Genomic DNA, 25,360 nt, shown 5'->3' with positions numbered 1-25,360 from the left:
GCTTTGTAGCCGCGGACTCTAACCACTCGGCTAAAGAAGGCCCCTTCACCGATAGACTTGACAAAAGCTTTTTTGAAACGTTTTTACAACGTTTCGAACATCTCATGTCAGTGTGACTATTGTTGGCAGCTTCGTTTTCTTAATTAAGAGTAATGAATATTCAGAGCAATATCGTAAAATATGTAATTCGACATCATATATGAATAGGTTTTTGGATAGACGTCTTGCACGCTAAGTAGAATTCATATTATTCATCAAAATTGAATGCCGAAATTCGTAATTGTATTTTAACATTGATTTTTGTAAGTTACTCAAATGATAATATCATAAATGGGTAACAATATCGCATAAAACCAATAATTTTGGAATTACAGTCAACTCTCCATAACACGATATTAAAGGAACCATCGAGCTAGGAAGGTATCAAATTATAGAACACAAATTTAATGTAATTGCGATCCGAGGGACCATCGGTCCCGCAGATTTTTGATGAACTTAGGACAAAACGAATTTGATCAATACTATGCAATATTACCCTTCCAGTCGTCGCGCGATTTTCCATTACGCTACTGTTGTGCACAAAAAGCGAAGTTTATTCAACAGTGTTGTACAAAATACAACAGCGCGAAGACTGAATTGTTGATTAGTATATGATTTATAAGAATTTATATATTTATATATATATTTATAAGAATAACACAAAAGCCAACTAGTTGTTTCAATAGTAAAACTATTGATAAACAATCAATTAACTATTGAAAACAAGTAAACACTTTTTTAAACTGGTTGCGAAAAATTTAGCCACCAACTTTGTTTGGTCAAGCCTTTTAAATAGTCGATGAAAGTCTTTGGAAAGATAGTATTAATACTTACTACAATTTGTATCCTCTGACAGATACGCGTATTTGGACCTCAACTGTAAGGCGTGTCGTATACTAAACACTACTTATAAAATTATGTCAATATCTCAAGGAGTTGGTGCGAGAAAAAATATCGTTAAGTGGCATTCAAAAGACAGTGCAAAAACAGCGACAACATTTTTTTTAAATTGAGAGAATTAGTTCCTTAAAAAACTTTAAATGTTCCTGTAACGCAAAATTTTTTAAAATTACCGGCGTGACGTTTTCAGCAAAGTTGTAGGTTTTAACTTCTCCAGACACATCTTTTTGCAGCATTGTGAACTGAAAATGTAGGATGACGCTTCCATATGATTTTTGCGATTTTAAAATTACTTTATAAGTAGTCAGTGATATGAGTAACATATAATTTAAGATGACGAACCAAATTTGGGGCTTTGCAACTTCAGAAATATTAAGTGTTGTTTCATTATCGAGCTTGAGCTTGAGCTTGATTGGCCACCGGTGATTGCTACTCCAATATCGCCAGATCAGCTGCAGTTACACAAGGAACCAACCAGATGACTGCTTAGGACTAACAGGCACCCTCATTGCTGGTGATCTTTTATTTTTAGGCGATTATGGCGCCTGCCACGTCAGAATGCAGACCAATGAGGGGGAGGAATTGATGATGCATTAAACTGGTTCCTACCGTGTGAACCACTGCGTCTACGCCAGTTCATGCAGGAAGAGTAGACTGGCCCAGCTTAGTATGGGAGAAAATTAAAGTTTTGTAATTCCACGGGGCACCCCCCAGGATTATTCCGTAGGGTTAGAGGAAGACTTGCTGAAAATTTCAGCTCAATTGGTCGTTCCATGAGCTGGCGCATTTGAATTGAAATTAATATGGGATTTCCAGCTTAAACATATGAGAAACAGCACATCATCTACTGTTTGGTTCAGGGAAATTGTTGGTCGTGTTCCATTGAACCCAGAATATCAAAAACACTACTTGATACCATAACAAACAATATTGTAGAAGGTTGTATCATGATTAAAATTGATAAAGTTGGTATTTTAACTATCTGAAGTAGATTTGTTATGCAATACAATATCGCTTTGAATTTCTTCAACATAGCCACTAAGCGCATAATAGCCACCTATGACGCTGGGCGAGCTGCTGCACAAGACACATGCTTATAGGTGATTGTACGAGAGTGCTGATCTAAGCCTAACTTTCAACAACTGAAATGTTAATGAAAATGAGGCTAAATCCAAATACAACCTTCTGCAATTATGTTCATTAGGGTATCAACTAGTGAATTTGACATTCTGGGGTCAACTGAACGCGATCAACTAGTACACGGAACGCAACAGTGACATAGGGTCAATTTTCAATATATTTGAAACGAATATCCCATACAAACTTTGAATCGAATGCGCCAGCTGGTGGATTATCCAATCGAGTTGAAATTTTGAGAGAGCTTTTTTATTACCCTAAGGCACATATTTAGGGGGTGCCCCGTTGAGATTTGCAACTTTTTTGTTTTAGGGCCAGTCTAAGGAAGAGGTTTGGCTGGTATAATTTTTATGGCAGTGGGTCTTGCTGTTTGGTTAGCAGACTGACTATGTATCAGGCGTAAGGAAAGGCGTACTTTAGTGATGAAAGAATGGAAGCGTACCCGAGCAGAAGAAAATAACTACTGAATACCAAATTGAGGTATTCCATACCAGATAATTTCCAATACTACATACCTGAATGAGGTATGAATTAGCCCTGCATAAGAGGTAAAATACCTCAAATAATATCTCAAGCATATTCTACGAACACCAAACTGATAACTAGATCAGGTATTGTAATACCTCAATAATACTTGATGGATTTTCATATAAAAATGAAATTTTTCAATTGTAGTTCAATACCTCCAGCAGACCTCAATAGCTGTTTAATACCTCAATGAAGTATTTTTGATTGTTTTAAAGATTTTTTTCAATACCATTATAATACCAAATTGAGGTATTGATAACTGAACAATACCTAATTTTGGTATGATACCAAAAAATGGTATGCATAAGTTATTGGGGAGTTATTTGTTCCTCCTCGGGTAGGGAGACGGTTTTGTTTTTTTTTTTCGAACGACTAAGGTTCTAGAACATGATATGAACTGTGATAGATCAACTGAGATATATAAAGAGTGGAAGACAGAAACAAGTGAAATATACAACTATAAAGTACAAGGAAAGGGACGGGCCTGAGATTGCACCCATGACCTCCTGCTTGTGAGGCAGAAGCGGTAGCCATTGGACCACCAGCCCCGTCATTAGACGTTGGTTCATTTTTGACGTTTTTTTATTCTTACTGTTTACATACAGTAATGTATTAGTGTCAAAACTGTGGCAGCCGTGAAAAAATTTAACATCATTAATTTCTAACACCCAAATTTTTAATTTCGATCTAAATATAAGTTTTCGCTATCTTAAATTGATCTAAACAAGTTTTGGGTAATTCGCAAATTCATGACTACATATAAGTTTTTAATTTTTTGATTCTATCATAAATTGATATTTTATTTTCCGTGTAACTAACTGAACAAAAGGTTTGAAGTGAATTTAATACCACCACGTTTATATATTTGTTTGATAGCTTTATTGTGGAAAATACAATATATACATTTTTGTATTACACATCAAATGCAACGCAAGCATTTGTCTTTCCTAACATGCCTATTAAAGCCCTTCCTATAAGCAAAAAAATTGAGCAACGAAAATAATGAAAAAAAAACAAAGGGTATCCCGTCTTTAGGCAGGGTTTTTAGAGAGTTAAAGAAGCCAAGATTACCAAAAAGCGTACAGGTTTGGAAAATTAGTGAGAGAATAAAAATGGAGTTAAACAGCTTCTACGTCAATAATTTATCAATAAACTAATAATAAAATGGCTCAATTTCGTTTGTTTCAAATTTCTCGGAAAAGTTAAGTTGTAGATCTAATTTAAGCCTACAAGTTTGCTGAAGACAGCACGCCGATGACTATAAAAGTTGGTGGTGAATATTGACTTTCACCAAAAATGTGTCTCTTCTGAAAACCACAATCACGTAGAATCTAAAACAAAAAAGTTAGACCAAAAAAATGATTTTTTAGGTTTACTTTAAAATTAAACATTCAAAATCGACTTAGGGATAGACGAGGCAAAATGAGCATCCTTTGATTGTAAAGTTCTTGTTGTAGTTAATATATCTGATTATATCTGATGATTGGTAAGAAAATGACATGCCACAAGTACCATTAGTACGTGAATGTTGCCAAAATTAAATCACAGTCTGAAATTTTAGTTTCCCATACTGCATTTTACTATTGATCAGTAATAATTTTGTTGCTACAAATCATTCACAACGACATTGTTTGATCAGTTCTGACGAAAATTAAAGGAAAAATCACAAATCTCTTTTTTTTTTTGATTCATGCATTGAACTTGTTGAATTCGAAGATGGTTTCGGATTAAAGTCCACATTTGTTGGAGTACCTTGGGGTTTCCCTAATTAAAATCTAATTGAAAACTTTAAAAACTTATTGTAACATTGATTTACTTGACAGAATGTGTCATTTGTTTCAGTTTGGAGACTATTGTGGTTGCTCTGGGAACATGGTCACAGGACATCGGTTCCGGTAGGACATTTCCAAAATATTATGAACAGGGACTTTTCTATACAGAAGTGACTAAATGCCATGTAATGAATTATAAAGTAGTTCTGACCATTTTCAGACACTCGGTGATTGGTTTCGATAGGATCCAAATGGCCACTTTTGGAACCTCTTGTGCCATTGTCGTGTATCAGCTTGAATAACATGATTTTTCGGACAGAAATGAAGAAAAATCCTCTCATATGCTTCATTGTTTTTTTGGTCTTAATATAAACCAGAGCTTGCTTTACAGCTTAGTGTTTTATAAACACTTTCACATAAATTACCTGAGAACTTTCATTGCAAATTGAACATTTCTCGCTGAATCCGAGATAACGCCCTAAAAGCCATTGGTAATCAAATATGTAGCCCGTTGTTACAAATAAATGAATAAGTATCCAAATCAACACCACTAGCAGGTAGGGTATGATCCTTTCTTTACCATAGCGTTGTTAAATAACGTGTAACTCTATTCAAATGCTCAGAAACAACGAGATACACACATGGTTACCAGTGGCTTTTAGGGCGAGATCATAAGTTATGCGAGATTTGTTGCATTTGTATGTAAAAGTCTCCAAACTAAACCAGGTGGTATATTCTGTCAAGCAGATCAATTTTACATGAATTTTATTAAGTTGTAAAATGTAAAGATTTCTCAAATTTCCCTATCATTTGCATTTTGAAATACCCTAGGTATCCCAACAAATTGGGACCTAAGTCCATACCCATGATCGAATTCAAAAATTAATTTCAATCAAAGCTTGAATCAAAAACATACCATCAGTGCACCATGTTTCGCTCATTTAAGAGAGTTTTATGTTAAAATGATTGAATTGCTCTTAGTGCTCCTATTTCTGCTCACGGTAAACAGATTTCATGGCGGTTTTGGCCATACGCCATAGAGGGTTATACACCGTTTTACATAGCCAATCAGCACGAAACCATTCGTATTGAGTAGATCACATTCCCATAATAGAGCTACATTCATTTACACGTCCAAATTGATTCAAAACATAAGAAAAATAATTCATTTTCCTTATAATTGTGATTCCCATATACCTAATTTGGCCACTCTCATAAGAAATCTTTTCGATTGGACAATTTGGGAACCGAAGTTAAATCTCTGGCCAAAACTGGTTCTGGTGGCCTATATTGACAAACGAGATTTTCAAAGCGAAAAAAATGAGTTTGGCTCAGTTTCGATATTTTTTTTTTTTTAAGGCACTCCGTGCTCGTGGCCACTACTATGCCGGAATCAGTTTATCTGTATCTTCCTTACCGATACAGTTCTATTTTTAGCTAATCTATATTTACATCTGCTTTCACTCTCTTCTGCTCTTTTGCTCTCACACCGAGCAGGTAGGAGAGTGCTCTGCTGTTGGTCCAATCGATTTCCATAAGCCATAGTCAATTGCTCTTGCGGTGGTTCGTTTTGCCGTGTTCCTGAGTCGTTTGAGGCTAGCTGCCTGCGAAGTGGGTCAGTTTGTCGCAGTCACCATCTGATACTGACGGAGGATGGATGTGTTCCCCTAAGCACGGTCCTCCGTGCGGCGTCTTCTGGTGGCTGGACGGGTTATTTTTTTGGAGGGGCTGGGAATTGAATCCATGACCTTCCGCTTATGAAGCGAAAGCGTTACCTCAAGGCTACGGACCCCCCTGTTTCGATATTTAACATACATCATATGGATTGAAAGCTTTCATTTGACATGTATGTAGTTTCTATGCGGCTTCCTATATAATGTTTATTGACATTTTTTCTTAGGCTGGCCAAAACCGGTGCTGTTACCCTATGCGTTATTTCGAATTTCATTATATATCCTGATATTTTTTATGATCAAACCACAAAAATACCTACTGATCCGATAGCCACTCACAAAGTCTTGTGTATTTGATATAAAGAATTATTTAACCAAATGAAAATAATGTCAGACTACTTCATTTGAAAGTTGTTGATGCTTCTAGAAGAAACAACAACAAGCACGGATACTAAAATTAATGCATTTTTGAGGAAATAGTGATTTTTCGTCTGTAAATGCAATATGCAAGGCTGGTAGTGAGTCACTTTTTAGTGACTTGGTCACTTTTTTTAAGCCAGTCACTTTAAAGTCTCTTTTTTGAGGCCGTTTCAACTAAAGTCACTTTTTTCAACTATTTTGAGCTACATTTTCGAGGCCATCTTTTAATTAAGGCTGAGATTCAATTTAACTTGATGTCAGTATCAAATCTTTGGTTCATGGTTCTTGTGAAAAAAGTTATTATTTCATAGAGTTTCACTCCATTTGTGATAGTATCTTAGTTATTATTAGTATGGTGTTAGTTCATTGTTGTAAAATTAAAGGTTTAAATGTTACGTATTCTGTTGAATATCTCGTGTATTCTCATTTAATAAGAATTTTTATATCTTGTGGTGTATTATGTTGTCTTCTATTGTCGAGCACTACGTTTTGAAATATGAATCCTAATTATTCTTTTTATCTTCGAAATTCATTTTATTACCCAAAATTATTGAAGAATAAAAAAATATACTTCTTCGGACAGTCTTTATTTGCATACCAAACCATTCAAAATGGCCGAATAGAGTATACTTATTTTTTTCTTATGCATGTATTTAAGCATCTTCTAGGAATGTATAATATCAATTGTTTGCAGGAATAAATTTTGAAAGAACTTCTTTCGGAGTTTGTTGAGTATGCATATATTTATGAATTAATACATTATACAGAAATGCTTCAAAGAATTTATCGTTTTCATTGAATTGGTAATGAAATCATGCTTGCTTTCTTCAAAGAAATGTGGGGAGGTGGATCATTATTATTAAAGTAGTTTTAATAACATACTTCATGACAATTCGACCAACTATAACCCCCAATACCAAGTATTGAAAATCATGAAAGTGTCCTAGTAATTTTGATTAAAATATTAGAAGCTAATTGCTAATAACTACTTTTAAAGTATAACTCAGAAGAACGGCTTATTAAGCCTATCGTATTTATGCTAAATGTCCATTTGGTCAAACGTACCTCCCAATTACCTTGCTGATGGAAAATTCCAATTACACTCAAGATTGATTCAACTATTTGTTCTCATTTAGTCGGCATTCGAAGGACATTGGTCTTAAGAATCATATTCGATCATCTATCATCATTTTTAATTTTAAATATTGATTGATGGTCAAATATTACATTTTCTGTAATCTTGGTCAAGTTACTCATAAGAAGCTGAGAAGCAGGCTCTGTCCCAGTGGGGACGTAACGCCAGAAGGAAGAAGATGTGGGTGGCCATCTGGCATTATTTTTGAAGGGTGATATAGCTGCTGTTTTTCAAACTGTTATTTAGAAAACTTTTTTTCATATTTTAAAACTTTTGATGATTGGAGATTAAAGCATATATGTCAAACATAAGGCTACTGTTTTTTTTCCAAAATAATAACGTTTGAGCAGTCCTAAATTGGTGTTCATCTTGCTCCGTTTATCCTTATAGTTGTTTGCTGAAGAATCATCCACAAATTACCTCAAACAAAAAAGTTGTATTCAAAATGTGAACCTAAATAAGACATGTCAAACTTTTTCTAATGAGACAGTGAACTCAATAACGAACATAATAGTCTGAATTAGACGACAACAGAGAAAACAGCTTTTTCCTGCAAAATAGTCGATTCGGACCATTGTGCATTGGCATCATCCACCTTCAGAGCAAATCCACGGAGCAGAGCAAAGGGCCCAGGTGTGTGTAAACTTTGGCACAGATAACACTCCCCCTAAAGGGGGAGGGCTGCTATGACCCATCATCATCCGTCGCAAAGGGGGACGACGATTCCGATTTCCGTGCGTATAAAAATGCGGTGACAACTTGGAAATATAGTCATTAAGTTGCACTTGTTGATCGGGTAGATTGCTGAGAAGTTGAGGGCGCCTTCGTTCTGGGATTTGCATTGATTTCACGCTAGGCTGGCTGCCAGCATGATGGAACAGCTTATGCTGGCAGTTTTGCTGGCGGTTTTGCTCGGGATCGTGGCAGATGTTGCGATGGTAAGTTTTGATGGATATACTAGAGTCTAAAATTGAAAGTAGGTACAGTATTGGACAATACAGTTGCAACTTTTCGGATTGTTCATACAAAACGATCAACATTGGTGTGCTTGATCTCAGTTATGTATGGACCGATTTGAATGAAATTGTCACAGCATGTCATACTTAATTTGAATTTCAACATTTATTTTTTAGTTGCTTACATTATTTGAAGAGTAATAATTTTTGGAGTAAAGTAAAATTTTTAACGAAAAATTGGAAACGATTTATCGGAAAATATGAAAGCCCTACACAAAAACTTTCTTTGGCATAAAAAAATGCAAATATTTTGTCCAATACTGTAAAAGTAGGAAACAGCAGAAATGATCTATATTATATAAGAATTGTTGAAACTTTCTTAGCATGTTGCTAACGTCTGCTGCTATAAAGCAAAGCCATACAAGTTGTATCTGAGTTCGATTCCTGGACGGGCCTCTATTCGTAGTTTGTGCATAAAGTATCATCGCACGATATACGAGTGCAAATAATTGCAACTTTGGCAAAGAAAATTCTGTGAAAGTGCATTCAGAAGGCTATGTCCGAGTTGGCACGTGCTACCAAGAAGAAGAATAAAAAAATCATCGACTTGGAAAAGATTAGAGTAACCGCCAGCCAAAGATGGATGATTCCTTTCTCAACAAAAGCAATCAATCTCTGCTTTCTAAAGCCGTTCCAATCAATCTGAGATTATGTCTGTCACAATTTTATGTCACGCCATCGGAGTGAACAATTTCAACAATTCTAACACTACAAGTTCAATGTTCAACATTGCCTCTGGGAGAACACTGAAGCCTGTTGTGAAGCAGCCGAGAAAAGTTTAAACAATTCTACGTGACGAGAAACTTTCTTTCTTTTTTCTTTGCAGCAGTGCAGAGAAGTTTGCTGCATTCGAAAAATTGTGTTAAATTCTTGTCCGATGCAAGCTTTCATGCAAATCCGCTTGAATCTCAAGTGGAAAAACTTCACAAACAATGTGCGAAACCAATTTACAACTAAAATTATCCAAATAAGAGAGAATGATGCAGAATGAATCATTTAGGTTTAACAGGAATGCTCGTTCTTCAAATGCTAAAGAGGACGGGCTGTTTAACCCTTTGGGGCCGGCGCGGTCATATATGACCGCAGTACAAAAAAGGCTGTAAAAAAAGAACCAATGAACAAATGTGTATACTGTCTTCGGCAAAGTTGTCCCAAATATACTCTTTTATCAGAGAAAAATATGAAGTATATGCCTTTATGACCTAATTGACAACCTAGAACATCCTGAACATCATGAAGTTTGGAAAATTTAACTATAAGTACATACGAAGCGTTGAATGCTGTTTGTGAACATAAATGATGTTCAGGCTAGATAATACAGAATTACTCTTTTAACAAAAACACTTTTTCACTTGCTTTGCTATGTCCTGGGATGTTCTAGGACGTCCAAACTGTCCTGAAGCACACTCTTTGAAATCTACAACCGTAACAGTGATTGTTTGGGTTGAAAACAATAACATTACAAATTCAAATAGAATCTACCAACCTCTGAGAATCTCAAGAGCTATTTCAAGGAACGTTTGGGATATTCTAGGCCCTCCAAATTACCCTGGAGTTCAGAACTTCAGGTCTACACTTGTTCCAGTAGTTATTCTCGCTAAACTGAGTGAAGTTATATAATCTACAATGTTTACTGAACCTTGTCACGGATCAAAAGGCTACTTCAAGAAACGTTTGAGGTATTCCAGGCCCTCCAAATTACCCTAGTGTTCGTAACTTCAGGTTTACATTTGTTTCAGTAATTTATCTCGCTAAACTGAGTGAAGTTATATAATCTAACATGCTCACTAAACCATCTCATGGGTCAATAAGCTCTTTCAAGGAACGTTTGGGATATTCCAGGCCCTCCAAATTACCCTGGAGTTCAGAACTTCAGGTCTGCACTTGTTCAAGTAATTTATCTTGCTAAACTGAGTGAAGTCATAAAATCTAACATGTTCACTGAATTTTCTCATGGATCAATTAGCTGTTTCAAGGAACGTTTGGGGTATTCCGAGCCACCCAGATTACCCCGGAGTTCTGAAATTCAGATCTACAATTGTTCTAGTAATTTTTCTTACTAAACGATGAAGTTATTTAATGTTCACTGAGCTTTCTCACGAATCAAAAAGATATTTCAAGGAACGTTTGGAGTATTCCAGGCCCTCCAAATTACCCTGGAGTTCAGAACTTCAGGTCTACCCTTATTCCAGTAACTTTTCTCGCTAAAATGATTAAAGTTTTCCCTTTGGGGCCGGCACGGTCATTTATGACCGTAGTCGGAAAATGGCTGTAAAAGAACCAATGAATAAAATTTACTGTCTTCGGAAAAGTCCTTGCAAATATACTTCCCTGTCAGGGAAAAATTTTAGGTGTATGCCTTAATGTCCTACTTGGCAACCTAGAACATCCTGAACATGCAGAAGTCTGACAAATAGAATAATTAGTATAAAAGTAGCTTAAAATGCCTTTTGTAAATACAATTGATGTTCGTACTTGGTAATACATACCTATTATGTCAAGAAAAACGCTGCTTCACATGCCTTTTCATGTCATGGCAAAGAGTTTACCAAGTGCTTAACTTGAGCTTGAGCTTGAGCTTGAGCTTGATTGGCCGCCCGTGGATGCACTCCAGTATCGCCAGATCAGCTGCACTTACACAAGGAACCAACCGAATGACTGCTTGGGACTAACAGGCATCCTCAGTGTATAAGTGCTGGTGATCTTCTATTTTTAGGCAACAATGGCACCTGCCACGTCAGAATGCAGACCAATGAGGGGAAGGGGGAGGAATTGATGATGCATTGAACTGACTCCCACGTAGACCGTATATTCCACTGCATCCACGTCAGTTCATGCGGGAGTGTATGGGGATTGGGGGAAAGGCATGGCAGATAGGTTTGCTTTTGTGGTTAGCAGACTGCCTATGTATCAGGCGTAAGAAAGGCGTGCGCGTGGAAGTAAGGAAGCGTTTAGGGAAACGGTTTCTTGTCCGTCTCTGGTTCTAGCGTTTGCTATGAACGAATAGTTTGAGTGTGATATATTTAGAATGGAAGATAGAAGCAAGTGAGAGATATACAACTACAAAGTACGAGGAAAGGGACGGGCCTGGGATTGAACCCATGACCTTCTGCATATGAAGCAGAAGCGGTAGCCATCAGACCACCAACCCCGTCATTGCAAAGAGTTTACCAAGTGCTTAACTGACAATAAAGCAATCCATGAGACAGCTGTGATCAGCTAATTTTTTTTGTTTACCATTAATTTTTGCCAATCATCGCTTGGGGAACTAAGGAGATTGGTAAGCACTGATGACGCTTAACGAAATTTCGGTAAGTTTAGTGTTCACTGTGCTTGCACTTTGAGCTGTCAACCCAATCGGGAAGTGTCCTCATGGATAGTCTTATAGTCCACACTGCCATCTGTTGCAAGTACCGCGCGAAGCACTGTCTGCCATGATGGATTTTTAGTTGACGTTTGCCTAACACGCACACTACTACACGAATTGCCTGTAAGTTTTGTTCGCATCATTCTGCAACGTGTCGAGATTTGTATGACGATTACCGGATCTTTTCGTAAAGGAAAGAGTCTTGACTTCCTTGGGCACAGAGTATGGGCGCATGCCTGCCACACGATATACCCATGCAAAAAGGTCATTAGCTGAGAAAGATCTCAGGTAATAAATGTGGAAGTGCTAAACTAACACTAAGCTGAGAAGCCAGCTTCCTCCCAGTGGGAACGATATGCCAAGAAAAAAAAAGAAGATTCGTCGACAAACACATATATTCAAAACGTGTTTCTACTCGTTTACGCATTTAGACTCTACTGACGTTTTCACAAATTGTTCTCAAACAAAAGGTGAAAAGCAGAGGGGTTGAAAATAGTATATTTTTACGTGACATAATTTATGGATGCTTCCCAATAGATGTCGCTAATTATGACTGGAAACTTTGTCGAATACACCATGTTTCGGAAGTGCTTCGTTTCGGGGTTATTAATTTATTACCATTAAATCCTGACGCTCATCGCGTTGTAGATCTTATGTACTGAACATCCCGACAAGTTAGATAATCTAGAACATTCGAAATGATCTGATAATATTTGCTGAACACTCAGAAGGTTCAGAATATACGGTAGATTATAGTTCATCACCTTGTATGATGAACAAGGTTGTTATTACAAGCATAGACTTCAAGTTATGAACTCAAGAGCAGTTTGGAAGACCTAGCACCTCCCAAAAAAAATTTATCATCATTTCTTGTTATGTTTAGCATTTTGAGCACCAAAACTATTGAAAGGCGTTCAAAAAACTGTATAATAGTTTTTGGAAAAAATCAGGCCCCAAAGGGTTAATTTTCTAGCATGCATATAGCAGTTATTATTGGAACTTATTTTAAACCTGGATCCATTTTTTTTTGTTTATCGTAATGATCGACTGAATTGAGCATTGGGGGGAGTTGCTATCATCATTCATAGGTGTATAAAACACCAACTTTTTTTCTGTTTTGAAACCAATTTTTTTGTAACTTGGTAAATATACTTTCATAGCTGCCTATTTGCCTTTTCAATGCTCTGGACAGCAAGTTAATATGCTCCAAACTGACTTGCGAAAATTGACTCGCCATAAGTCAAAATGTTTTGTCAATGGTGACTTTAATGCCAACCATCGCCCATGGAATAATTCGCAAAGCAATCCCAACGGCAGAATTTTATAACGAGTGCTGTTTAGGATATTTCTCAATTTCAATACCCTGATAGCCCTACTTATTTTTCCTCTTTTAGAAACCCTTCTACAATTGATTTGATCTTAACCGACTCTAGCCAACTGGTTTTGATTCTGATCATGCCCCTGTTACATTTCAAATATCCCATGAAGCGATTCTAGATCCTATCAACTCTGCTTTCAAATATTTACAAGCCGATCAAAATGTGATGTAAAACTCGCATACGTGATTACAAACGATGATCTTGAACTCATGATCCGTCTTAAAAACGTGGGAAGAAGGCAATTTCAACGCACCTGCGATCCTGCTATGAAAATTATACGACCGGATCTGCAAAAAGAAATTAACGTTTTACTGAAAATAAAATTTCTTAATTGCCCCCTAGACTGTTCAAACCAGTGGCATTTTGCGACGTTTATCGAGAAAAATATTCTTTAAAGAAAATGTCAAAGTCTAGAACTCTTTTGGTGTATATGTTTGTAGCAAGAAAGGTTTAGATCGAGAATAAAAATCATCACATACATGATTTGGAAAATGAATACATGCATCATAAGCATAATGTGTTCTTCACTTTTTTGCTAATTGCGTTAAATTGTCCAAAATTACCCTCGCGATTTTAATGAGAACATATATAACCGGTTACGGAGAAAAAAAAATCCAGTAACTCTTTCATCGTTGCCGAGTTCAACCGGCTACCAAATTTCGCTGCAATCCACACCAGAGTTACTGCTCCAAAGGAAAATTCTCGAAACGGAGCCTGGTTATAATTCTGGGAAACGCAAAGTTCTGGGAAACGCAAAGTTCTGGGAAAGTTTTGTCCGATTGCCCAATTTGCGTCATTCGCCAAAGTTTGTGTTTGCTTCTTCGGGAAAGAGGATTTCCAAATTTGCCGCACGGCACAAATGCACAACACGTTCATGGGCGTAGCCAGAGGAGGCGTCATAACAAATTTTGGGAGGTACAATTAAGGCTTCTACCAAAGGTTATTCAATAATTACGATATTGATCCGCAAGGGGTCTTGCAAGCATTCTGCCAAAACCTATTACAGTAAACTCTCTATGACTCGATATTGAAGGGACCATCGAGTAGGGGAGGTATCGAGTTATAGAACATAAATCCAGTGCAAATGCAATCAAAGGGACCATCGAGGTAGCCTTGAAAACCAACGTTTACTATGGTTCTTTAACTCGATATAGAGATACAAAAAAATCGAGTAAGGGAGGGTTGACTGTATTATGAAGTTTATTTCAGTATTTTGGCAAAGATCTTACCAGCAAAGCTGTTACTTATTTCAAAATAAATCTATCCAGAAAGGATGGACTGAACTCCTTCAGATATTCCACTCAAAATTTGTTCTTAGATATTCCCAGGAGTTCCTACAAAAATCACACCAGCAATTTTCCCTGAATTTTTCTTAGAAAATATTTCTAGATTCTTCTGACAGCCCTCAGCGATTCCTATAGTTTTTTACAGAAATTATTATAAGAATTATCATAGAAAACCTTTAATAAACTTCTCCGAGTTTTTTTGTGTTACATTTCAGCTGAAAGATGTATAATGACTCTTCTAAGAATTCATCTAAAAATACCTGAATAGATTTTCTGACCAAACACAATGGAGTTAATCCTACCTCGGTTCCAGAGATGCTTCACCCTTATTTTTTCAAAGCTAATTACAAAAAAAAACTTCGTAAGCTGTGGAAATATGTTTGAAAATACTGCACCCTGAGTACAGTAGAAACGTTTCTCTAAGCAGAGATTTTCCAAGAAAATCCCTGGACATTTATCAAGTATTCCCTTCATATTCCTGAAAAAAAATGTGCAGGAATTTTTCTTTCTGGAATTTTCTCCAGGAAGTTGATAGAAGTTTTTGAATACCGGGTAACCCCGATGGTTTGACCACATTTAATCTGAACACTTTTTAATTAGTAGATATCCCGCTAATTTGCGCTTTGATCAGATTAAAAATGGTTCAAACGTCATTTATCTCATGGAACGGAGTAAAATTAAATGGAACGAAATGCAGAATCCAAACAAAACAGTGAAAGAGGTAACCAGAAACACGGTTGTAGGGTGACTAAAAGTTCAAATTAAAAACGAACCCCGATGGTTTGCATGAGGTATCGTTCAAATAAGAGGAGGTACACGGTAGATGCCTCTTAAATATGTTTAAGAAAGATCGCAGCAAGCCGTGCGCAATTTTTCTGTCACGTTTTGTCTCGGTTCCGCATTCAATTCGATTCGGCCGGTGAAATGTTGAAGCGGCTGATGGTGAAATGCCACCGGAAAATATTCCAGGTGTGTTTGAGAAGTGGATTTTTGTTCGCGAAGATTTTACATGCTGTCGGTTAAATTTCTAAATGATTGCCGCAGATAAAATGCGAATTCGGCTTGTGAAATTTCAAATCGGGCGATGGTGCTATGTAACCCGGCAAACAGTTTAATGAAAAGTTGAGTGAAAATATTTTTTTTTTCAACTTTTTATTTCAATGATGAACAGATCTGCTGTTTCTCAGCTAGCAAATTCGAAGTTGGGTCCGCGAGATTTCCTTGAAAGCGACCGAGGCCAACGTTGACCTCAAAGACGTGAGCAAAGTATGTTTCGATTTCTGGATGGATTTCCGCGATGGCAGCCGAAGCCAAGTGTTCGTTTTAACGGCTCTGAATCTTGAACTATATGTTGCATCATCTATAGGTGGCTTGAAGAATTTGGTGAGTTCGTTCCTATATACTCTTTGAATGTGTGTGTGTGTTTTTCGTCCAAAGCAGGAGTAGATTATATTTAAGGTGAAGATGAATCGAAGCCAAACTTTAAATTTTCAAGAGCACGGATCTGGAGAACCAAACATCCGTTTGAGCTGAAAACTTAATCGATTGGTCAGTCGCTGGTGGTGACCAATCGATTACATTTTCAGCTCACACGGATGTTTGGTTCTCCAGATCCGTGCTCTTGGAAATTTGAAGTTTGGCTTCGATTCATCTTCACCTTAATCTAATATTTTTGTATATTGGAAGGGTTTTCATCTCTTTCCAGAGAGCGAGGAAAGGCGCTTAATCCAAGGCTCTTGGGCCAGGGCAAAAGGGAGAAATACCTGTGTCCCATCCCAAGATAAGGAGAAGCGTGGAATGTGCATTAACATTCTTAGCAACGCCACTGCCTAAGATTTAATCTAGCTCCCTGAAATGAAACGGTTGTCCCCAGAGGATTTTTTCTGGTACCCTTTCTCACTCACTTCTATGTATTGCTCACCCTTACTCGCATTGTGAAAGAACTCTTGAGTGATCCGTCCGAACAAAACAGGCCTCGCGGGGGTTCTCTTTTTTGATAGAATTTTCCTTGTGTCGCATCTTCCTCGCTCATTTTTCGTTGCCTCTCTGCTTGGTATTTTTACGCTCCCTAACAAAAAAGCAAAAACAATACGCTACTCTAGAGCATGCTACCGAACTCTGGTGATGTTGAAGAGCATTATCAAGCCTGCCTAAGGCATTACATCTATCGATTCCTACAGTAGTTCCTGCTGAAATGCCTCCAGAAGATTCTCCACGATTCCCCTGAGGTTTTTCCATGAGTCTTACCTAAGATTTATTTCTAAAACTGTCCTGAGGAATCCTTGAAAAGTTCCTCATGAAAATATTACATGAATACAGGAATTGATTTCTCCGGAAAACAATTGATTAATTTGTTCAGAAGTTCTTTTGCAGGTATTTTGTCTTGATATCTTCCAGGATTCATAACAACAATTTTTAAACACTTTGATAATGCAGGAATTTTTATATAAATTAATCCAGACTTTTCGAAAGGGAATACTTCTTATTTCACCAAGATTTTTTTCTAAGGATACATCTATACAAATAAAAATGGAATAGTGTTTGTATGCCACGAGTTGGCTTGAGAACGGGTCAACAGATCCACAAAAAAATGTTCACCGATGCTTTACACATCGTAATAAGAATGACATTTTTGCGTGTCTTAACGATCAAATTATGTGTCTCTAGTAAATTTGGATTTTTATTTCATGTCTACATGAAATTTAAAGAATGAATAATCCAACTTTTTTGTGATCTAATCTACCAAGCATGTAAAATAGGACTTTAACTTTCATTTCATATATAATTTAATTCAAACTGCACGATTAAATTTAGATTAAATCGAATTTTTGAACATGCTTCCATTTTTCATACAAAATTCTTCGTTTCTCTTATATGGCAAAATACAATACTTTTCCAAACCATCAAATAACTTGTATGTATCGAAAGTATTATGAACATTGTTGATAAGTATTGTAATACAGATGCAGCTTGAGTTCTGTGGCAGATTAAGTAAATAAATTGCCATACAAATTGGCAAACTTGCATGCAAGTTTGCTGAAATAGTCGAATTTTGCATTTTCAACAGCCAATACCTTAAAAATTAGACGTGCCATGATATTTTTGAAAATGGCAATGAATTCACCAACCCTTAATTAGGTAAATAGCGGTATTATGGTGTTTGAGAAAAAAAAAACGTGTTCCGCAGTGTTATTCAAGGGTTGCGAAGTGTTTATGCGTAGAAAATGTTTAGAAAAGTCTCCGGAGAAGTTTGAAAAACGTGAGAAAACTAATATGTTTATTTGTATGGAAGATTGCATGCCATTTTTCAACAGCCTTCTTGATAGCAAAACAAAGTTTGCCGGGACTACTAGTTAAAAATATATCAGGAGCAGGAAATTCCGTAAAACAGTTTTGTTGAATTCTATCAAGTGACATTACTGTAAGAAATGTTCAAATAGCTGCGAAAGAAATGTCTCAAAAATCATTTAGCAAAATTTGTGATGTTTTTTTTTAATCACGTCGATGTCTCTGAATGGATTTTTGTTGGACTTTTGTAAGTATGCTTTGAAAAATCACAAAAGGAGGTTCAGAAGAAAAATATTTCTTGCTTCTTCCTGGAGAATTTCTTGGGTGAATCTTTGTTTGATTGATCTGGGAGAACTATCTAGATTACTTGAGTGTTAATTCTGAGAGAATCTAAGACGGAAACACTCAGTTATTGAAAAAGAAAAATTAAACAAAATGAGGGATAAATCTTTAAAATAATCTTTTAGAAGTTTCGAATTTCTTGGTAGGCGAATCAATGGGGAAATTACTTCTGAATATTTATTTATTTAGGTTGATATTAGACCTCCTTTTGTAACTTTGCAACTTCAACTTTTTTTTAAGGACGGGCTAAATCTCAGCATCAGTATTTGATGGAGGGCCATACTTCTAGTAATCTACAAGCAAATCGATTTTCATAAAATCAATGTTTTGGAGAAATTGAAAACAGATACTCGCGTAACGAGGATTCTGTAAAAACTGGGCCCTGGATTACGCCATCTAAGAACTGTTCATTTTATAAAGTGGACACCTTGTGCATGCTGTATATTTTTAATTTATCAATGAAATTGCAAACGGTTTTCTGTACATCGATTGACTAATATTATACAATATTGTGATAACAAAAAGGCCACAAAAAAATAAAATTTCACACTAATATGGCAAAACGTTTAGAACAGTCTATTTTTTGAAATTATCGAAATCACTGATTATTAGAAATTGGCTGGGAAATTCGACAATCTATATTTTTTATTTTCAAAAAAGGCTTGTTCATCGAAAGCATCATCAATCAAAAGCCTGCAGAAAAATAGCAAGTTATTTTTGGAGCAAACATTTTCCAGATATAATAAAATTATTTTTCACTGATTTTTTTTGAAGAAACATATTTTAAATTTCAATAGAACTGATATGAGCAGAATTATAAGGTGTAAAGTACGTCCTGATGGAAGTAATAGTATAGTATTAATGTCGAAAACAAACTACGCCTTCATATAGTTGCTAATCTGGTACCCACGTCACAATAAAAGCACAATAGAAAAACAAATCCTTTATTTCCAGAAGACCTTCCAAAGCACAATGACAATAGTCAAAATTAGGAACACTGCTGTAATGAAATCGAGTTTATTTTTATTGGGATTTTTGGATTGTTTTCATAATGTATTATTCTAAGACTACATTTGCAGTAGATCGATAAATATACGTACAAAATTTTAAAAGTATGAGATTTTTCAATAAAACGACAATAAAGAGACAAATTTATACCCAAGAATGCGGTTAACACTCGCAATTTAGCTCTATTTCATGAAAATATAGTTTCTTTAGTAATCTTAACCAATTTTCAACACGATTTTTTCTTTACGTTTTTGCTGGGAGTAAAAGGATGGTGTATCAGCAAATTTGGCCATAAAGGATTAATGACTATACAGCCATTCCATGAAAAACCGATCTAGTGGGTCACCGAATTCCGTGAAAATTTGCTATTTTGTTCCTTATCCGAAATAAGAATACACTTGTTTTTGGATTTTTTGATTAGGGTGACCATTTCCGAAATAGGGTGACCAGAAAGTTCGCGATTTTGCTTAATTTTTATTTATTTTTTTTTGGACGAAATGAAAGTTAAAGATTTTGAATTTTCAGGAAAAATATGAAATTCACAAAAACATTTTTTACATGAAAAAAAAAATCAATAATTTCCGTTTTTTCGTGTTTTGAAGGCCTCGGGACCAAATGGGCTATTGCTGCTCTCAATTTTTCTTAAAAGTTCAGAAAATTTTACGTTTACTGTCAAATTTTCAGCGATGTATGTTTTTTAGTTTTTGAGATATATTTTTTGAGAATAAAAAATCAGTCATTTATCATCGGCACACACTGTAGGTCTTAGCGCATAAGATTTTTTATTTTTAAAATAATCATAACTTTTGAATAGTTCAACCGATTTCCAATCTTTTTTTATGTAATAAAAGCTTAAGATTTCAACTTTTTAGAAAAACATATAAAACTTCGAAAAAAAATTTTTTTACATTAAAATAAATGAAAATTTCTAAAAAAAACTTGAAATATTTATATATTTTCATGTCAATTTTTTTCAGATATTTTAGTTTTTTAAATTTTGCCTGAAAAGTTGAAATCTTAAGTTTTCATTACATAAAAAAGATTGAAATTCGGTTTAGCTGTTCAAAAGTTATGATTTATTGAAAAATAAATGAACAGTCCTTAATCAAGTTTTGTAAAATTCAATGATTATTGAAACATGAGCCATAATATTATCCTTTGAATGCGCCCGCATTCACACAACACGCATGACTTTTATCGTTCATGGAAGGTAATGAGTCATGATAGAGAAAAAAACCATCCTCTGTTTGGTGCTGATCACTGTGTGCCACCACGTGTTACATTCGCTGGCACTTTCTAATTTTGATCAAGAAACATAAGCGAATATGTTTCATTTTCTGTATAATGTTGACGACCAAAAGGGTGTTATATGAACATAAATCTCTCGATGTCATTGTCTTCTATGAGAGTTAATGCTCTTGGACGTCACGTACCATACGAGAGAGTGAATATCAACATTCATTGGGCTCTTCAAATGCGATGTGTCGTGAACTGTTATTATTCATAAACTATTACACTCTCTGAATATAATTCGATCGGCTTATTCAATACAAATAGAAAACTATAGAGGAAAAATGTCACTGATGTTTCCTCTGTTCTTACTCGGAAACATTATGGGTACATAACTAATTAATTCGGATCAAAAGCAGTTTTTTTAAGAATCTTGCCGTGAATTTATATTACGTTTTAAAAAAATGCTGCCAAACAATTTACGAGAAACTTTCCTAAGATTGAGCACAAATCAAAAACATGATTCTGTAGAATTGGTGCATAGGATTCTAGATTACCCAAGATTTTTTTACAATTATGTCCAGACATTTGTGAATTCTATTGATCATATGACCCGATGATTAAGTGAGAATTATGTTCCAAGTTCAATGTTTATTCTGTCAGGGACACTGCTAAGAAATTATGTAAAAAATAGATTCTGCTAGAATCCTGCTCAAGATTTTGGGAATTATAAAGATAATAATATAGGTAATCCTCCTCAGGATTGCGCTTGAATCTTTCCCAAAATTGTACGAAATTACCACCCTATATTTTATGAGAATCCTGCTTACAACTGATTGAGAATATAGTTGAGCAATGTGACAACTGTTGTTGAAGTTTGATGGAAATTATTTATTCTTATATCAAGTTTTATAAAGTGGGCTTTAACATTACGAACTTTAAAACCGTTTTTTTTTTCTAAGCTAAATAATTATGAAGAACAGTTCTAATGGTTATTAAAATTCGGGAAAAGATCTTAGAATTCAGCTACACATTTTCAAAATTTGAGTTCAGTTTGAAATCAAATAAAAGAAAAGGAAGTAATTGGAATTTTTACCTTTGCCAACTTCAAAACAATCAACGGGTCAGTTATGAAATGTGTCCTCAAACTCTTCACGGGCCGCATAAAATGAAGCCGCGGGCCGTACGTTGGGCAGCTTTGCTTTCGATTGTTTCCAATCCAACAAAAACTGTTGGCTGATTGCATTCATAGGGATGAATCGATATAAGTAAATACGAATACTTTTGATACGATACCAAGCAAAATTGGATACTTTTCAGTACGATACCAAGCAGGTAATGTAAAGCTGGTTCAATCGTAACGCGGAAAAGTTGAAAAATTTCGTTACATTCATAAAAAGTTATTCCGAATTTGGATTTAAAAGTATTTTATTTTATTAATACATCAACAGTGCTGCGATCCTTGAAAATATCATCGAAATCATTTTTGTTCCGTGTTTTCTTTGTAATATTGCTTTCAAGTAAAAGTATCGATACTTTGATGGCATCGTTTCCACAGTTTTAAGTTTTAATCAAAAGTTTAAAATAACCACACAGAAAGGACGCAAAAAAGGGTTGAAAATTGGCATTTTCTGAAAAATTGGGGAGTACCCGACTTTGGTCTCAAAGATATAGGAAGACAGAAAAGTTTGCGCCCAAAACCGTCAGTATTCATATCTTTAATGGTTTGCGAGGTATAATTTTTTAACAAATGAGTTAGGGCAGTTCATGAAGAATCAGTTTTCTTCGATAACTTTATATACGATAATTTCTCGCTAAATCATTGCAACATCACTGTCCTGGTTGATAAAGGAGTAGCAACTACGAAGTGTGTGTTCCATCAGTTGATCGTTTTTGATTTTTTTTTTTTTGATCGATAATTTCTCGCAAAATCATTGTTCTGCGCACTATTTGAAATTTTGATTGCACAATTTTTTCCGGAGAAACTTGTATTCTATGACTTGTGCATACCAATAATTTTCTACTCTCAATTCCTTATATTCCGCTTTCAATGATCAATCTAATCTGATTACTTATTAGTTTTTTTCTAATTATTTTCCCTGTGCTGATTTTTCAGGGACCACCTCAACTCATATGTTGAAAAAATCATAGCTCTTCTTCGGAAAAGTTGCTTGAATCGGTTAAACAGTTTTAAGTGCATCAGCAATATTCTGATCTCTTAAATCATGCGAGCCACCCTTATTCCACATCACTGCTGAAAAATACGGAGAAAATTTACGAAGAATTCACTTTGGCATAGGGGTTTTTTCTCGGTCGAATTGTCTGAAACTTTGCAATAAACAGCGCATCAGTACGACGCATATTGTGGCCAAATATGAGCTCTAAAGCTTTCAAAAAACCCCGCTGCCGAAGTGAATCAAAAGTGCCAAGAATAGGATCAGGCTCCCTACCGTGTATCAAATATTGACGGTTTAGGCGCAAACATTTTTGTTTCTTTTTTTTAGACATGACTTTGGGACCAATGTGCAATGGAATACAATAGAATTGTATTAGATTTTGTAACTCAGTTTGCACGTTTCTTCTAACAAAATGTGTTATAATTTTGGCTTGTTAGTAGTTAAAATAACAAAATTTCCTGTAGATTCAACAAAAAAAGTTATAATTCATTTTTAAATCAAACAGAAATATGATTGATTGGGTTATCGTGTATATCTGAATGATAACAGAATTCGTTAACTTAAAACCTTATGAAACTGCCCATGTATAAGCAATCGCTTTCAGATTATTTATAGCAAATTGTATTATAATTATATAAAGCAAACTAAAAACTACCTTTGATATTATTACCGAGTTTATCGTAATTCTTTTATAAATTTCCTCCACGAACTCAGAGTGTTTCTATAACAAGAACATAATTTTTATTTTGTACCTACATTTAGTATACCATTTTGACTCATATTCCGAACAGTTAAGGCCAACAGTAACTTCAAATGCAACTGATTGGCATAAATTGGCCGATATTTGTGTAAATTCTAATTTCTTCGCAAAGCCTAACTGTAAGCTGTTGGATGTGCCAATAGTAATGTTGATTTAGTTAGTTTTAGTATTGTTTTTACATAAAAGCGTGGAACAACATTTTGATTCAAATGCCGAACACTGTGTTCATTCTGTCTCATATTCCGAACACCTTGATCCCAATTTGCAATAATTTCGCAAATAAATTTATCTGAGCTTGTTCTACTGGCCTCAAACTAGAGAATCATCACTACTCCCGCGGTAGCAATTATATTGGAGACGTTAAAATTGAATTGCAATTGACTGCCATTTCCTTGTTATTTGGTGATATATTTCAGCGAAACATTTCAACCAAATCGCCATACAAAAACCAAGTGTTCGGAATATGAGTCTTTTCGGAATTTGAGACAAAACGGTACATATTTGTAATACAATACAGTTGTTATCCTCTGGTGTGGTAATGTTTTGAGGTCGTTCACTCTCCCTTGATAGAGATCCTGGCTACGCCTATGAGCACATCACCGCCAGAGAAGCTAATTGAATGATCAAAGTTGAAAACTTTGCCCCCGAGAGGGGGTAATAATTACGGTTGCAAGGCATCTTGCATTGCAAAGGATGGGCTTTGCCGTCGAACAATCAATTGATTTACAATTAAAGACGGTTGAACAACTTCATCCCTTTTCCCTTTCCTTCCGACAGGCCGCTCAAATCAAGGACAATTTGGAGCTACCCGAATATTACAAACGTCCGGCCAAAATTCTGCACAACATCTGTCTGGCAGAATCCGGTGCCATGGAGAGCAAACTAAAGCAGTGCATGGACGGAGTGCTTCATGACGACCGTGAAGTCAAGTGCTACATCCATTGTCTGTTCGACAAGGTGGACGTAATCGACGAAGCAACCGGGCAGATCCTGTTGGACCGATTGGCACCACTGGCACCGGACAACGATGTGAAGGATGTGTTCAATCATTTGACCAAAGAGTGCGGTCATATCAGTAAGTTTTAGATTTGTAGAGTCTTCGGAATACGATTCACCTGATGATCCGTTTCTTCCATTAGAACTTCAAGATTCCTGCGATACGGCGTACGAAGTGGCCAAGTGTTACTTCGCGGCACACGATCAGGTCGTCAAATTCTGTCACCTGTTGATGGCTGATGTTACCAGCTAGAGTCAGACTAAAGTTATGAAGGAATTTTGAAACGACTGTATAGTGACCTTCTGGCAATGTAAATAGGCTCATCTCTCCGGCAAGCAACTGCAATACTGATCAAACCGTAGATTATAGTAGAAGGCAGCATGAACGTACGTATGGGACCACCTCGCAGCTTAGTAGTGAAACCATTTTATGAGTATTTTTTTAATAAATTAAATAGAGATTAAGTAAACGAGTTTACATTATTGTCTATTCCTAATAAATCTTTCACAACTAAATGCTTTAACAAGCCCAGAATAGCAAAAGTGTGTAAGTGGTGAACGATGGCATGGCTACCCGATTGTCTTTTTTTTAATGTAAGTGGAAACTTATCATCACGTATTGAAAACTCATTCTTCAGACCTTAATGAAGGATGTTGCTGAAGAAACAAATCCCTTTTGAGCTAATTTTGTTTGGAATTTGTGTACATGTTTGCAGGGCTATAATCCCATTTTTTTTTTGGATTTGTGTACATGTTTGCAGGGCTATAATCCCATATTAAGCTAAATAATATCAAACAAACTCATGAATATCTCTTCTGCTATACATCGAATTGCATTTCTCTCTTCAGCAAACTTCTTTATTATGAACAACTACCGAAAAGCTAAACATTACATATAATTTGCAAT

At 35.7% G+C, this 25,360-nt stretch overlaps 2 protein-coding genes across 2 annotated transcripts in view; one reads left to right on the top strand and one right to left on the bottom strand.

Moving 5' to 3' along the window:
• Nucleotides 1-25,360, bottom strand: part of LOC5567585 (RNA polymerase II-associated protein 1) — an 84,394-nt gene that overhangs the window by 43,014 nt on the left and 16,020 nt on the right. The window lies entirely within an intron of this gene.
• LOC5567584 (general odorant-binding protein 83a) lies at nucleotides 8,372-24,931 on the top strand. The gene is made up of 3 exons (XM_001651777.2): nucleotides 8,372-8,542; nucleotides 24,235-24,532; nucleotides 24,597-24,931. The coding sequence occupies exons 1-3, from the start codon at nucleotides 8,474-8,476 to the stop codon at nucleotides 24,704-24,706; spliced, it is 477 nt and encodes a 158-aa protein (XP_001651827.2). The 5' UTR covers nucleotides 8,372-8,473; the 3' UTR covers nucleotides 24,707-24,931.

This window comes from Aedes aegypti, chromosome 3 (genome assembly GCF_002204515.2).
Source record: "Aedes aegypti strain LVP_AGWG chromosome 3, AaegL5.0 Primary Assembly, whole genome shotgun sequence".
NCBI lineage: Eukaryota > Metazoa > Arthropoda > Insecta > Diptera > Culicidae > Aedes > Aedes aegypti.
The sequence above is the reverse complement of the archived record's forward strand: the minus strand, read 5'-3'. Positions and strand labels throughout refer to the sequence as shown.